Raw genomic sequence first — 15,648 nt, forward strand, 5'->3', positions numbered from 1 at the left:
GGCTGAGAGCCTGCTGGTATGCTCCTGGGGCAGTGGATGAGCACTGGCTCTCCTGTGCCTGTCCCAGGAGCAAGACAACCTGGCAGATGCAGAGGAACGCTGCGACCTGCTGATCAAGTCCAAGATCCAGCTGGAGGCCAAGGTGAAGGAGCTGACAGAGCGTCTGGAGGATGAGGAGGAGATGAACTCAGACCTCACCGCCAAGAGACGCAAGCTGGAGGATGAGTGTGCAGAGCTGAAGAAGGACATCGATGACCTAGAGATCACGCTGGCCAAGGTGGAGAAGGAGAAGCATGCCACGGAGAACAAGGTAACTAACCCTCCCTGCAGAGTACAGCCTCATTGCCCTGCGGCCTCAGTGCTTGTGGGGGCACTGAAGAGAAACGTCAGGGACGAGGCTGCTGGTGTGTGGGAGCTGGGGCAGGGCAGAGTGCAAAGAGGTGTGGGAGAGGGCAAAACCCTCTGGTGTCCTGCCTCATTGCACAGGAGTGGTATGGGCAAACGGTTCTGTGCAATGGCAAGTGATTTGGGGCATTGACAAATCACCTGGTGGAACCAGCCTGGCCAAGGGGAGAGGGGCTGGCTGCTGCTCTGGTGCCAAGCTGCTGTTGATCATGGACTCCTGCCTTTCATGGGTCAGGCTGCTGTATTAGCTTTGCATCCCCTCTCTCTGAGAAGATGTGCTCAATTTTTGACCTCACTGATCTAGGTTAAAAACCTGATTGAAGAGATGGCTGCTCTGGATGAGATCATTGCCAAGCTGACAAAAGAGAAGAAAGCACTGCAAGAGGCCCATCAGCAGGCCCTGGATGACCTGCAGGCTGAGGAAGACAAGGTCAACACGCTGACCAAAGCCAAGGTCAAACTGGAGCAGCAAGTGGATGATGTGAGTCATAGGCCAGTGACAGTGAAGTGAGAGAGGTTTGAGTCACACCTGCAGGAGAGCCCAAAGGCTGTCCCTGAGTGGGATCTGGAGGGTGGGATCGTTACCAGATCCCCATTTAATATGGCCAGTTGATGAATAACCCCATTGACAAACTGCCCCTGAACCAAGAGGTGGTCCAGAGTACCCCATGGAGAGCAGTCCTGGGCTGAGGAAATGGGACTGGAGACCAACTAGGAAACAGCTCTGGATCTTGGGGCTGGGTGAAGTTCCCACAGCAATGTACATGGGGAAGGTTGGGGCTACAGAGGGTCCTTTCCCTCCCTATCCTGTCTCCCTTCATTCTCCAGCTGGAAAGCTCTCTTGAACAAGAAAAGAAAGTCCGCATGGACCTTGAAAGAGCAAAGAGGAAGCTTGAAGGAGACCTAAAGTTGACACAAGAGTCTGTAATGGATCTGGAGAACGACAAACAACAGCTGGAGGAGAAACTCAAAAAGTGAGTGTGTGATATGTGCCTGGGCTGTGTGCTTACCCTGCCAGGCCAGTGCCCACCTCTAAATCAAGTGGACGTGTGGCCTCTGCAGGGGCTGCTGGGATGTGGCTTTGAGCACTGCTGGTACGTTCAGTCCAGGCAAAATGAGGGCTTAGTTTTCCTGGGCACTATGCAGAGATGCTGAAGAGCTTGTCAGCTGCACAGACTAATAGATCAGGGCGCTATAGATCTTCTTCTGTACGTGGGGTTGGAGAGGAGAGACTTGCCTGGCAGGATCCTAATGCAGAGCTGGGACCTCAGCTACAAGTACAGACTTCATCACCCATGTCCCATTCTCACTGGGGAACTGGAGAACAACACCTAGGGACCTCATAGGGAAAACCCCAGAGCCAGGCTGTCTGCCAGTTTGGCCACTCCAACCCTCCCTCAGAGCAGTCCATGCGCTGCTTCTTACCCCTGCAGTCCCTCTCCTGTGTGGGTTTGTTTGTCCTCTGGACCTGGGTGTTACAGTGCAGGGAACAATCTTCCTCTGGCTTCAGAAGCCAGAGGGACTTGGCAGGACAGTGTTTGTCTGACCAGAGGCTCTGCCTTCTTTCTGTATAGGAAAGACTTTGAAATGAGTCAACTGAACTCAAGGATTGAAGATGGGCAAGTGACTGAGGCCCAGCTGCAGAAGAAGATCAAGGAGCTCCAGGTATGGTGGAACTGTTCTCACAGCCTGGGAGTACTAAATTTCCATCAGATGTAATGTGCTGGGGAATCTGCATGGGCCAGTCCCTCTCTGAGCACAGGGGCATCTCCTTGGCAGAAGAGTGATGAAAAAAGCTGGCATTAGCAGAAGCAAAGCCCTCTGCCAAAATGTGGTAGACTGAAAATTAAAGAATGAACTATTGAGGTGAACACTAGCACCAGCAAGAGGAACAGCTTCTAGGATGTAGTTCTCTGTCCAGACTAAAACCTTAAATCCAGTGCCCAAACTCTGCAGATCCAAATCTAGTATGTTGGGCTTCTTCCTATTAGAGACCAGCCCCCAGATTCAGGCTGTTTGCATGGAGGTTCCCGCTGAAAAGTAGCTAGTATCAGCCTGGGTCCTGATGGCAGGCTACAGAGGAGAGCAGAAGCTCTGCAAAACATGCTACCAAGGAGCACCAGGCATGCCTGCCTCCAAGAATCCCAAAACGGCCCAAGTATTTGCTCCAGACTGGTGGCTTATTGCTCCCCAGCATCAGAGGAGACACCTTGCCCCGTTGTGGAGAGCAAACATGCTGGAGCTTCACCCAGTGCTTGGAGCATCTGCCTTATTCTGTCTCTGCTAGGCCCGCATTGAGGAGCTGGAGGAGGAGCTGGAGGCTGAGCGTGCTGCCAGAGCCAAGGTGGAGAAGCAGCGGGCAGAAGTGTCACGGGAGCTGGAGGAGCTGAGTGAGCGGCTGGAGGAGGCTGGTGGGGCAACAGCCACGCAGTTGGAGATGAACAAGAAGCGGGAAGCAGAATTCCTGAAGCTGCGTCGGGACCTGGAGGAGGCAACCCTGCAGCATGAGTCCACGGCTGCTGCCCTGCGGAAGAAGCACGCAGACAGTGTGGCGGAGCTGAGCGAGCAGATCGACAACCTGCAGCGCGTCAAGCAGAAACTGGAGAAGGAGAAGAGTGAGATGAAGATGGAGGTGGATGACCTGTCATCCAATATTGAATACCTCACCAAGAACAAGGTGGGCACTGGTTCTGTATGGGGCAGGTTCATCTCTTCTGTGAACAGCAGTGCAGCTGGTTGCAGTGTGTTCAGCACAGCCGTGTCCATGGGATGTTGTCCTAGGTAGCTGTTTGCCATGGCCAAGTCCCTCTTTTTCACTAGGTATAGCTTGTCCCTATGTCACTACGGTAGTGCTTGCAGGATGCTTTGCTTGTCCTAGTCAAGTCTGGAGGATCTGGGAAGACATTTCCTGGGAGTCTGACTGCAAAGAGCCACTGTTTGCTTAGCAGAGACACGAGAGCTCTGGCAGGCTCCTGCTCTCTGCCTTGTGTGCCCATGGGATCAGCTGGGCAGGGCAGTGAGGTCCCAGGGTGATGCAGTCACTGAGCCCCTCCTGGGAGAACGGTGCTCTCGGGCCAGAGCTGGGTCTCACACAGGCTTTGCTTGGTGCACGCAGGCCAATGCCGAGAAGCTGTGCCGCACCTATGAGGACCAGCTGAGCGAGGCCAAGTCCAAAGTGGACGAGCTGCAGCGACAACTGACCGACGTGAGCACGCAGCGGGGCAGGCTGCAGACTGAGAACGGTAGGTGGGGGCGGCAGCCAGGGGACACGTGGCAGCCCTGGGGCTGGTCTTGCACTGGGGCATCTGAGCAGGGGAGCTGTCGTTCAGCCGGGCAGACTGTCCTCCTTCTCACATGGACAAAAAAAAAATAGTAGGAGATCCATCTGGAGTGGAGGGGAGTGGGATGTCCGTGTTGTGCCACCACTCAAGCCTTGCAGAGGTGCCATATAGCTTGGCAAGGAAGAGGACCTCTGTGGTGATGCTAGTTGTGCTGGGGGATGCGCTGCGATCTCAGGCATGAGAAGGAGGGGGTTCCTAGCTGGCGTACTTTGCCTTTAGCTGCTTGCACCTCTGCCCATGGGCCCCAGCTTGCCTTGGCGGGGATACAGTTGGGACTGCTGGAGGTCTTCATGCAGCTGAAGGCCACAGGCTCTGGGGGAGTGTGAGCTAATGCAGACTGCAGCCCTTCAGCCCCAAAGTAGCTGTTTTGGCTCTGTTTGAACCCAGGGGAGCTTAGTCGGCTCCTGGAGGAGAAGGAGTCCTTCATCAACCAACTGAGCCGTGGCAAGACCTCATTCACACAGAACATTGAGGAACTCAAGAGGCAGCTGGAGGAAGAGACCAAGGTGAGGCTTCTAGGGCATGGCTGATCTCTGAGTGACACAGATCTCAGGGAATGGGATGTGTGTCCCACTGTGGCAGTGGCCCAGATTCTTGGACTGGGGAGGTGGGACATACCTTGCATACAGGAGCCCCAAGGGCAGCTCTTTCCCACTGCCCCCAATCCCAGTGCCATGGCCGGTGTCCTGGAGCCTGGGGCCAGCTGCTCCTCTCATAAGCTCTCCCTTCCTCAGAGCAAGAATGCCCTGGCCCATGCCCTGCAAGCCTCCCGGCACGACTGTGACCTGCTGCGGGAGCAGTACGAGGAGGAGGTGGAGGCCAAGAGTGAGCTCCAGAGGAACTTGTCCAAGGCCAATGCGGAAGTGGCCCAGTGGAGAACCAAGTATGAGACGGATGCCATCCAGAGGACAGAGGAGCTGGAGGAAGCCAAGTAAGTCTCATGGCAGAAGTTGGTTCCATGCAGGTGGCAAGTTTCCGTTCAACGATGGGGCTTTCCCAGACTCCAGGGTGAGACTGCACCCCTCTGCCCGGACTTGAGGCTGTTTGGGCAGGCTGAGGCCTCCCTTCCTCAGAGCAGTGGGGTGGGATGACACTTGGGCTGGGAGCACTCACCCCTTGCTGCCATTGGCAGGAAGAAGCTGGCCATCCGGCTGCAGGAGGCGGAGGAGGCAGTGGAGGCTGCCCATGCCAAGTGCTCCTCGCTGGAAAAGACCAAGCATCGGCTGCAGACTGAGATCGAGGACCTCTCGGTGGACCTGGAGCGCGCCAACTCGGCCTGCGCTGCCCTGGACAAGAAGCAGCGCAACTTTGACAGGATCCTGGCCGAGTGGAAGCAGAAGTATGAGGAGACCCAGGCGGAGCTGGAGGCATCACAGAAGGAGTCACGCAGCCTCAGCACAGAGCTGTTCAAGCTCAAGAATGCCTACGAGGAGTCCCTGGACAACCTGGAGACCCTCAAGAGGGAGAACAAGAACCTGCAGGGTAGGACTGGGCTCAAGCTCTCCCCTTGGACTCTCTGCCCAGACTCCTGCTCTCACGGGCAGCCTCTGGCTCCCCTGTCCTCAGCCATGTGGTGGGACGGGGGTGCCTTGTAGGCAGGGAGCAGACCTTGCTGCTCAGCCAAGCCTGGCCCATCCCTTGGAGGGATGCAGCAGCCCAGCCAGGAAGCCAGCATGTGTCCTGCCCTCTTGCTGGGGGCACTCTGGGCAGACAGGCAGTGTCGCTTGCCTCTTGTTTCCAAATGGTGCATGTTTTGCTGCCGAGAGTGCCATGGCTGTGGCATGGGACTGGCTTGGGGGTGTTGCTCTTGGACAAGCAGGTCTCCATGGGTCCTTAATGCCTCTCCCATGCCCTCTCCTTCACCCAGACTGCAGAAATGTCCCCAAGCACAACCTCAGCTGCTCTCCAAGGGGCTGGGGGGACATCAGCCGAGCCTGGGCAGGGGGATGGGGAAGTCACCTGTGTGGGGCTGGCCCCACAGACTTGTTCCTGACCAAATGCCCTTCTGTCCCTGCCAGAGGAAATTGCTGATCTGACTGACCAGATCAGTCTGAGTGGCAAAACCATCCATGAGCTGGAGAAGCTGAAGAAATCCCTGGAGAGTGAGAAGAGTGACATCCAGGCAGCTCTGGAGGAGGCTGAGGTGGGTTCTTGTTTCCCACTGATGCTTGCATGTGCCCGCTGCCCTCAAGAGCCACTGGCCCACCCTGCAGCTCTGGTTGGGTGGTGCTGGAGCACCACCCACACCCACACCGTGCTGGCAGGGTGACAGTCCTGAGCTGGGCTGCAGCCCCTGGGTACCCCGCTCATGGGGGTTGTACAACCACAGCAAGGCACTGGGGTGGCTCCACCTGCCCTGCTCCCCATAGCTCGGGGCTGGGGGGCAAGGCCAGGCTGGGGTGGGTGGCTGGGGAGATCCTCCCCAGAGGCCACCTTCCCACAGCTGCCGCTGTCTCTAGGGGGCCCTGGAGCATGAGGAGAGCAAGACTCTGCGCATCCAGCTGGAGCTGAACCAGATCAAGGCTGATGTGGACAGGAAGCTGGCGGAGAAGGATGAAGAGTTTGAGAACCTGAGGTGTGTGCTGAGAGGGACCAGGCTGGGCCATCGCTGTGGGGGCAGAGCTGGCACCATTGCCCTGGTAGGGCTGCCCCAGACTGGGTGTCCCTGGGCAGACGGGGCTGATGCATCATCTCTCCCGCAGGCGCAACCACCAGCGTGCCATGGACTCCATGCAGGCCACGCTAGATGCAGAGGCCCGGGCCAAGAATGAGGCCGTCCGGCTGCGGAAGAAGATGGAGGGAGACCTGAATGAGATGGAGATCCAGCTGAGCCACGCCAACCGCCAGGCTGCCGAGTTCCAGAAACTGGGCCGCCAGCTCCAGGCCCAGATCAAGGTTGGGCGGCCGCGGGTGGGACAGATTCGGTGCTGTCCCTGCTGCCAGCCCCGGCTCCCTCCTGTCCCCGCTGACCCCGTGCTGCCCGGCAGGACCTGCAAATCGAGTTGGATGACACTCAACGCCACAACGATGACCTGAAGGAGCAGGCAGCCGCCCTGGAGCGACGCAACAACCTGCTGCTGGCAGAGGTGGAGGAGCTGCGGGCAGCGCTGGAGCAGGCAGAGAGGACCAGGAAGCTGGCGGAGCAGGAGCTGCTGGAGGCCACCGAGAGGGTCAACCTGCTCCACTCCCAGGTGAGGGAGCGCCAAGTCCCGCGTCTCTGCTGGCACTGGAGAGCCAGGAGCCTGTCTGGCAGCGGGGCCGCCGGCTGGTCCCTGTGACACTGAACCTGCTCTGTTCACAGAACACAGGCCTGATCAACCAAAAGAAGAAGCTGGAGACAGACATCTCACAGCTGAGCAGCGAGGTGGAGGATGCAGTGCAGGAGTGCCGCAATGCTGAGGAGAAGGCAAAGAAGGCTATCACAGACGTAAGAGCATGGTGGGGACTGTGCTGTATGGTTCGGCAAGGGTGCGCAGCACCCTGTGGGGCTGGTGGGTGGGAGGAGAGGGGAGGGCCTCAGAACTTCTCCATTGAGCCCATGTGTCTGGCAGGGCTGCCTGGCCTTGTGGTGATGCCTCTGTGCTCTTGGCCTTGCAGGCTGCCATGATGGCAGAGGAGCTGAAGAAGGAGCAGGACACGAGCGCGCACCTGGAGCGGATGAAGAAGAACATGGAGCAGACCATCAAGGACCTGCAGATGCGCCTGGACGAAGCGGAGCAGATTGCTCTGAAGGGGGGCAAGAAGCAGATCCAGAAGCTGGAGGCCAGGGTGAGAAGGCAGGGGCAGGGGCAGACCCCTGGCTGCATCACCCAGGACGTGGCTCGTGGTGCTGCCCCAGCGCCTGTGGCACCAGGCTCTGCAGGGCACCAGCACTGCCCCATCCCTCTGGGGCCAGGCTGTGCCACAGGGGGACCATGGGCAGTGAGGGACAGTCCCCAAGGACCTGCAAGCCTGGGACCAGCTCCCAGTCTTTGCTTGGGGCGGCTTAGCCTCTGCTGTGGCTTCTCTGAGCTGTGAAAGTGGCTTGGCCTCAGCTGGGGCTGGGGCTGGTGCCATGGAGCAGAGTGCTGAGCTGGCCTCTACCCACCTGCAGGTGCGGGAGCTGGAGGGAGAGCTGGATACAGAGCAGAAGAAGATGGCTGAAGCCCAGAAGGGCATTCGCAAGTATGAGCGGAGGATCAAGGAGCTGAGCTACCAGGTACGGCAGCACCGGTCACAGCTCCAGCCCAGCAGGACTTGGCCCAGCTCTCCCTGTGCTCAGCCTCTTGCGTTACCCAGTAATGCCCCCGCCCAAGCCCAGCCCAGCCCGGGCTTGTTCTGGGCTCTGTGCAGGGACTGACAAGGGCAGGACAGGCTTCTCCCTGTCACAACATCCACCCCCTGCTCTGTGTCCTTCTGCCCGTTTGCCAGCACCTCCTGAGCTGGGTGCTGGGACACAAAGGGGGGGGACCAGGGGACAGACCCTGTGACATGGGACTGGGGGCTGTGTTGGTGCTCTCTGTGTGTGAGAAGGGCCCTGGCACCACTGGGACTCTTGGATAAAGGTATGGGGCCAGCCGGACCCTGAGTGGGGGGCGTCTTCTGGGGCCCTGCTAACGGAGCCGGGGTACTTGCAGGCTGAGGAAGACCGGAAGAACCTGACACGGATGCAGGACCTGATCGACAAGCTGCAGAGCAAGGTCAAGAGCTACAAGCGCCAGTTTGAGGAGGCGGTAAGTGCCCGTCCCCAGCACTGCTCTCCTGGGGCAGAGGACAGTGCTGCCCTTCCCCGGGGCTGCCTGGGACGGCTGCAAGAGGTCATGTTGGTCAATGTGGGGAGCTCGCGGCCTGGTGTGCCGGCTGTGCCCCGTGCACCCACCTCTCCCCTCACCCCATCCAGGAGCAGCAGGCCAACTCCAACCTGGTGAAGTACCGCAAGGTGCAGCATGAGCTGGACGATGCGGAGGAGCGTGCTGACATTGCCGAGACGCAGGTCAACAAGCTGCGCGCCCGCACCAGGGAGGTCATCACCTCCAAGGTAAGCCCACCCAGCCATGGGGAGCCAGAGGAGCGGCTACGCAGCCCACGGCCGCGTGCTGCCCAGCGCTGCCGTGGCACAGCTGTCCTCACCTGCGCTGCTGCCAGGACCTGAAGGGTGGCCGAGTGCCCCCTGCCTCCAGGCCCAGGCTCTCACCAAAGCCCTTTTGGTTTTTTTGCCAGCACGAGTAGTAGGAGTCCGGCTGCCTGCCCCGTCCCCAGCTGCCTGCTGTAGGTTGAAGGCAAACGGCTGCAACAGTCGCTGCCAGCTTTGCACCGCGTGAATAAACGTAGATCTGCCAGGACTTGCCCCGTTGTGTCTGTCACGGGGTAATGTGGGCCTTGGGCTCTGCCGCTGGAGATGCGGGGGCCAAGCTGGGGTCTTCGGGGACATCTTTCACAGCCAGGCAGGGGCAGGCGAGAGGCACAGGCCTCCCCTCTCCCTGCTCTATTGCCCTGGCTTGCTCCACACTTCAGGTGGGTTTTGGGAAAAGAGCGCTTTCCTCATCCCTTCCCACCAAAACACTTCAGCCTCCTCTCAGCTGCAGGGGACCAGAGCCGAGGGGTGAGGGTGGAGGGCAGACCAGACCTCACTGAAACCATTACTGCTGGGGAGGACAGAAAAATCCTAACTACAGTCTGCAGGGCAGAGGGAGGGGTGTTACGGCTTTGGCAAAGGCACTGCAAAGAAAGACACCACTCATTTCTTTAAAATAGATTTCTTTAATAGTTTCCATTTAATACGTTTATTTGCAGTTAGTAAATTGGCATTAATCTGGGCAGCACGAACCTCAGTGATCCCTGGGGATAGTGCAGACTTCCAGAAGTATTTGTTAGTGACAGGGGTCCCACCTCCACCCCCCGTCCCAACACGCAGCCTGCTGCAACCTCCGCTGAAGCCAGCGAGCTCTCCCCGGCACCACGCAGGACGCTTCTTCCCCCTGCTCTCCATAAATAAGACAAAACAAGGATGAAGGAGAGAGCTGTCCTGTCTGGTCCCTCTCAAAATGAGATTCTTGAGGCACCTGGCAGGGACAGATGAGCCCACAGGAACGTGGCCCCTGGTTAAAATTTGCTTGTGACCCTCCCTGCACGCTCATCCCCCTGCCCGCTGCAGGCAGGGCCTTTCCCCTGGAGACCAGCGCGCTCCTTTGTTGGAGGAGCTGCTGTGGGTTTCTGTCCTGCGCCCTTCTCTGCAGACAGCCAACTCGGCCTCCTGCGTCAGCCCGAAGGCGAAAGCGAAGCCAAGCTGCCTCTAGCAAGCAAGGACCCAAAAGTTCCTCTGCTCCCACGCTGGGGAGGAGGGATCCACGAGCCAGAAGGCAGGCTGGCGTGATTTCAGCTCAGCCTCAGGCAGGCCGACCGCCAAGGACAGAGGCAGCTTGGCCCCTACCTGTACGTTACATAAATACAGAGATGTAAATGAGACTCTGCAGGTTTATAGCAGCAATCGTTGGATGCACCAATTAACTAGACTATGGAAAAGGCATCCCTTAACTTAAAAGCCTTTTAATTTGAAGCATTTATTTTAAGTGTACATCTATTACAGTTAAGAAGAAGCAAAGATACACCAAAAACACAAATACCCAAGAACAAAAAAGCACAGATGAGAAAGAAATTAGCTCAGGGGAGGGAGGGGGCAGGGTGGGGGTGACCTGATGAAGAACAGAGAGTTGCAGCTGCCATAGCGAGGAGCTCCCCAACACAAGGGGTGCGACCAGGGTCACCTCACTGGAGCAGGGCAGAGTCTGCCCAGGAGATTCAGCCCCCCAGGGAGGGACACAAGGATCCCCAGGAGCTCCTGCAAGGCTCCAGGTTTATGCACAAGCTCAGCAGCTCTGACCACCCTGCAAGTGAAGTACTGACTGCAAGTCCATAGCAGGACACCGAAGTGTGAGATAAGCCAGAGGAGAAGGGTGACTTTTAGAGAGCAAGTCCTGCACCTGGGGCTGTAAGCCTCATCCACTCATCCCGGCCCCAGCACAGGGATCCTCAGAGCAGGTTTCATTCTGCTGGCAAAGATTAGAGACAAAATGCTACAGCTCTGGGATATCCCTGCCACCGGTCCCTTTCCAGAGCCTGGACCGAGCTGAAGTCAAGTCATCTCATCAAATAAGTTAAGAAAATTTTAAAAAAATTCAGATGCATGTTTCAAAGAAAACTGGTTGCTTTTAGCTGGAGCTGCAAGATGCATATTTTTTTGACTTAAATGCAGTGGCTCAGGACTTAAGACTGTATTTCATTCCTGGGAATCTGACTGTCTTGGAGCAACACAATTAACGCTGGTGAGCGGGCAGGGCATGTGCAGGTTTGGCAATCAGGACTGCCAAAACCCGATTCCCCCTTTCCCAACATATCCTACAAAGTTCCTTTCAACCAGGTGTGTTTATTCCCAGCATTTAACACATTCTGATTAAAACAGATCCAGGAAAAAACTGACATCTCTGGTAAATATTGCACTTCAAGATTAATGTGTGTGTTGATATTAAGGACTGACAGCAGAGACTGACATAAGACTGCCAGGCATAGCAGGTTAGCATCAAGAGCAACGGTCCTGAAAGGGATTTTAAAACCAGATTAGTTACCCAAGAAGGGACAAGCCGCAAGTTTAAAAAATTAGTACATTTTAATGCTAGTGCTCCGTGAAAAAGCCAACCCCTGTTGCAATTCCACCACTGCTGAAATGTCTCTGTTCTCCGCAGCACTGTAAAACGCCTTCAGATGGGAAGGATCTGCAGGAAAGACAGCAGGAGCAGAGGTTCTCTCCTAACGCACAAACAGACAGATTTAGTACCAAATGATCCAAAAGTAGATGGTAAAGAGGTGACTGGAGCTAGGGCTCTCAGGAATTAAAAGCACACACGCGCACGCACACACACTCACACTCTAACCAACCCTAAACCCCTGATTCCAAACCCCAACGTAAGAGTTACACCTGAAGGGAGTCCTCGTGGCGGCTCCGCACGTGGCTGGTGTGTCGGGGTCCCAGTCAGACTGGCTCCTTGGACCTCACATTTGGAGGGCAATTTCTGTGCTTTTTGACTTGCTAATTCTGGTAGCCGTGAAAGAGAGCCACAACTAAATTGGCACATACAGAGTATCCTCATCTGTCAGCAAAAAAATCTCTGACCAGCCACGCTGGACTGGGAGAGAGAAAAAATAAAAATAAAGAGGCTGGTTTTTGCAGGTGATTATTTTTATCCCAGAACAACTGGAAGATACATCCCTGAATGTGTTGCCCAGAGAGCTTTCAAAGTCTCCTCCGTTAGAGATCAGAGATGGGGACCGGGAGGGGGCTGGGGTTTTGACAATGCAGTAACGCTCCACGGTTCCAAGCCGCACACGCACACACACACTACACAGCGTATCCCTGAAAATCCACGGGCTGCGAGGTACTCTCCAAGCGCTGTCCATCAGAAGCCAGAGTGAAGAATTACTCCTCAGAAAAGTCTCTGTCAATGTCCATATATGCCTCATCGATGTAGCTAACTATGGCACAGGGGGATGTCCGGTCTGGACTGAGCAGTATAGATACAGTCTCTTTCCAGTAGGTAAAACTAATACATGAGCTCTGTGGGAAGAGACGAAGAGGCTGGTTAGCGTGGTCCGCAGGCACCAACATGCAGCAGAAGACACATCCCAAAGGCATTCAGCAGAGAGAACTGAAAATCGCTTCCTATTCAGCCTGACCTCCCCAGCCACAGTTTCACACCTCTGATTCACCATTCAGCCCACCCTCCCTGGTGCATGGAGCAGAAGGGGCGGATGCTGAACCAACCACGCCTTCCACAACCAGCCTCCCACCACCCAGCTACAGGCAGGGACTCCCAGCAACCTGTGGCAACTACAGCTCCGCTAAGAGCAGCGCAGGGTGACCACCACCCCAGCAAGCCTGCGTGTGCCGGCAGGCAGGGCTGCCCGTGAGCAGTACACACACAAGCCTAAACTTCTCCTTTGCTGCCCAGTCCAAACACAAACTGGGACACCGCGGTGCTGCACATCAAGCCAATGCTGGCAGTAGCTCGCACTCCTAGGGGAGACACAAAGACAATACACCCTCCCTGCCCGCATGCCTCCTGCATCAATTCTCTTAAGGCCAAAAGGCCGCTCTGGCAGCCCTACACCACATCATGTATTACCCAAAGCCTTTACACGCTGGAGAACTATTTCCACCCCACCAGTGGCCCAAGACACAACGAGTACCGCAGCATGCACGCACAGCACAACGCGACCCTGAAACGCAGCGATGGCAGAGAGCTTTGGTCTCGGCAGCATCTCCCCTCCGCAGCCCAGCGCACCATGGACGTGTCAAACCACGGCATGAACACTGCCACACAGTGCCTGGGTGCTGCAGGTCCCAAGTCACCCCGCTGCTCCCCACGTCTAAAAGGCTCAGCCCAGCGCTGAGCCAAGCACACTGCGCCAAAGAAGGCTGAGAGAAAAGTCTTACAAGCCTGCACCATTCACTGCAGCTTCTCCTCCCTACGTGGCCTCCCTCCATTGCACTCCTCCTTTCTGGGGAATTGAAGCTCCTTATTTTAACTACTTCCAAGCCCTAACACTGCCCCTCTTCAGGTACCTCGTCTATCGGAGACTGCCTGCACTGCGCTCACGTCACAGCCATGGGGCTGTGCGCTGCAGTGTACATGCACGCCAGAGAAGAAGGGCTTTTCCATGAACACGTTCAAAATCTGTTAAAGCTGCCACCCAAGCACTGAAAAGTCAAGGAAGAAACCAGTGCAACCTCACTTTAGCCTTCTAGGGCATATACAAGGAAGTCACCTTCTCATCACAGGCCATTTCTTCCTCTTCTCAGTGCCCAAGACAGACCAGCTCTGGAGTGGAAACCTGCAGGCTGCTTTCCACAGGGCAGCTGCTTTGTCTTCTAGCATCTACACCAGATACTTTTCCTGCACTGTTTGCCACACCAGGAAGAGAGGGGACAGTCTGGTTAAGGTGCTAACTAGTCTGGGAGCTGGATTCTGTCCTGCCTCCACACCCCTGGCCATCTCGCCAGCCCTGCCTCTCAAACCCGCGCAGCATTGGCAAGTCTCACTTCTGTGTGCCAGAGCCAAGACCTAAGGTCTTGTTTGCAGGGAAACCCAGCGCCTACCTTGTGGTAGTCTGACTGCTTGCAGAAGGGACCTGACTGGGTAAGACAGTGTGAAAAGCACTACAGAAAGTTACACTGGGGGGCAGAACTTGCTCCCTTCTTTCCCTTCACAACCTCTCACTTCCCATTTTTGCTTGGTGACTAGTAGACAGATATTGCTATGATTGATTCTTGCTATGGTAAGAGGTTCACATACATTTTCTAAGCAGGTGCTGTCTTTATCCTTGTTGAGGTAATGCTGTTGCCAGAATCGCAGGAGACTGTGGAAGTTGTTCAGGATGAAGCCTGGGTATTTTTCTGTATATTCCATCTGTTGCAAAGTGCGCAGATAAAAAGGTAGCTTTTCTTTTCTTCGGGCCAGCATTAGGATAACTAAACTTGTGTTCAAACAACTGACATTTTCCTAAAAGTAAAAATGACACAGCAGGTCAAACAACAAAAAAATAGAGACATCAGTTGCACGCATGTCCTTACAAAATGGTAAGCATGCAGAGGAGGTGCCCCTACACGTCTCAAGAAAGAAGGGACAAGGGTCTCCTCAAGAGAAGCCAGGTTCCTCCCTGCTCCCAGCCCAGTTCATCCCTACACAGTATCAGCAAGATAACTGCAAAGTTACTGTCAGCTCTTTACCTGTGTAAGTGTCTGTACATGAATAATATTAATGAGACGGAAAAGAAAGGACATTCTCATGGACATCTGGGACATGTATGATAACAGGCGGCACTCTGACAGGACTTCTGCAACTGCAGCAAGAGGAAAAAGACAATCATCAGGTGCTTAAAATTCAGACACATTGGTCCAAGCAATATGGCAGTAAGAACTGGTGCTCAGACTGTAGCAACAAACCTGCAAGGTGACATCTCTGTCCAAAACCAAAATTTTCAAAGCCCAGACTTAACCATTATCACTACCAAACACATATACACTGCCCCCCCCATTTCTTATTCTTTACCTTTAGCATCAGACTGATTCTCAAATCGGTCCAGGGACAGCGTAATGCAGCGAACGAGCATGTTTGAGTCAACCAATGAACTGTTGATCTGATTTAAAAATATCTGGAACTAAAGAGAAATACTTTTTAGTGTTGCATTAAAAAACAAACAAAAAAATTCATCCTAGATGAACATGCGTAGATGAGGTCTGACAGAACAGCATTTCATACCCCTTTTCAGAATGCGCATGGCCAAGAGGTGTACTAAGCCAGTTGCTCTCTTGGCACAAGGGGAACAGGTCAGCGAACCCAAGTAGGAAGAGCTACGAACAGGGCTTGGCGAGTAGGGCAACAGTAAGCCTTCTCCAGATTTTCGACATTGAAAGAGTACAGTTCTTGAAGGTTACTGGAGAAACCGCCTTGAATTCTGAGCACAAGCACCTAAAATGTGCACTTCACCAACATAAGGCTTCACAGACGTGGACAATTTCCCCTTCCCTTCAGAAACAAGAGTTAGGTTCTGAATGCCAGAACACTCAGGGTCATTGCCTTTTTGTTATCTCTAACAAGAATAAGAGGAGATACACACTCCCGGGCCTGCCTCATCCAGTCCAAGCCAATACTGGCACTGAGGGCTGACCAAAGGATCCCTATAGCAAGCACCTTAAAACCACTACGGAACAGAAAAATGCCAAAGTCCTGGCACCGCTAAAATCTCTTTTGACACCGTGTCACTTCAATGAGACCAAGATTTCATACACTGTTTGTTTTGAAAGAGGGAGACAAGACAGCATGGCTGCTGGTCTCTGTAGTTCCTCCAGCTCCGTGTTTTCCTACGCTTA

General features: G+C 55.1%; 2 protein-coding genes across 2 annotated transcripts in view; one reads left to right on the forward strand and one right to left on the reverse strand.

The window, feature by feature from the left end:
* The window catches only part of MYH7B (myosin heavy chain 7B), a 29,097-nt gene extending 20,030 nt beyond the window's left edge, over positions 1-9,067 (forward strand). Inside the window, exons 24-42 of the mRNA XM_076352115.1 lie at positions 68-310; positions 710-886; positions 1,234-1,379; positions 1,980-2,070; positions 2,693-3,082; positions 3,521-3,647; positions 4,134-4,252; positions 4,481-4,677; positions 4,879-5,228; positions 5,765-5,889; positions 6,206-6,321; positions 6,449-6,641; positions 6,734-6,937; positions 7,048-7,173; positions 7,344-7,514; positions 7,840-7,944; positions 8,363-8,458; positions 8,626-8,763; positions 8,946-9,067. Of these exons, the coding sequence (XP_076208230.1) occupies positions 68-310; positions 710-886; positions 1,234-1,379; positions 1,980-2,070; positions 2,693-3,082; positions 3,521-3,647; positions 4,134-4,252; positions 4,481-4,677; positions 4,879-5,228; positions 5,765-5,889; positions 6,206-6,321; positions 6,449-6,641; positions 6,734-6,937; positions 7,048-7,173; positions 7,344-7,514; positions 7,840-7,944; positions 8,363-8,458; positions 8,626-8,763; positions 8,946-8,954 (3,123 nt within the window). The 3' untranslated portion in view covers positions 8,955-9,067. The remainder of the gene's footprint in view (positions 1-67; positions 311-709; positions 887-1,233; positions 1,380-1,979; positions 2,071-2,692; positions 3,083-3,520; positions 3,648-4,133; positions 4,253-4,480; positions 4,678-4,878; positions 5,229-5,764; positions 5,890-6,205; positions 6,322-6,448; positions 6,642-6,733; positions 6,938-7,047; positions 7,174-7,343; positions 7,515-7,839; positions 7,945-8,362; positions 8,459-8,625; positions 8,764-8,945) is intronic.
* Positions 9,068-9,465: 398 nt separating this feature from the next.
* Positions 9,466-15,648, reverse strand: part of TRPC4AP (transient receptor potential cation channel subfamily C member 4 associated protein) — a 37,104-nt gene continuing 30,921 nt past the window's right edge. The window contains exons 16-19 of the mRNA XM_076352117.1: positions 14,828-14,936; positions 14,506-14,618; positions 14,072-14,278; positions 9,466-12,333 (exon numbers count right to left, since the gene is read on the reverse strand). Of these exons, the coding sequence (XP_076208232.1) occupies positions 12,196-12,333; positions 14,072-14,278; positions 14,506-14,618; positions 14,828-14,936 (567 nt within the window). The 3' untranslated portion in view covers positions 9,466-12,195. The remainder of the gene's footprint in view (positions 12,334-14,071; positions 14,279-14,505; positions 14,619-14,827; positions 14,937-15,648) is intronic.

The sequence above is a fragment of the Aptenodytes patagonicus genome, chromosome 14 (assembly GCF_965638725.1).
Source record: "Aptenodytes patagonicus chromosome 14, bAptPat1.pri.cur, whole genome shotgun sequence".
Classification (NCBI taxonomy): Eukaryota; Metazoa; Chordata; class Aves; order Sphenisciformes; family Spheniscidae; genus Aptenodytes; species Aptenodytes patagonicus.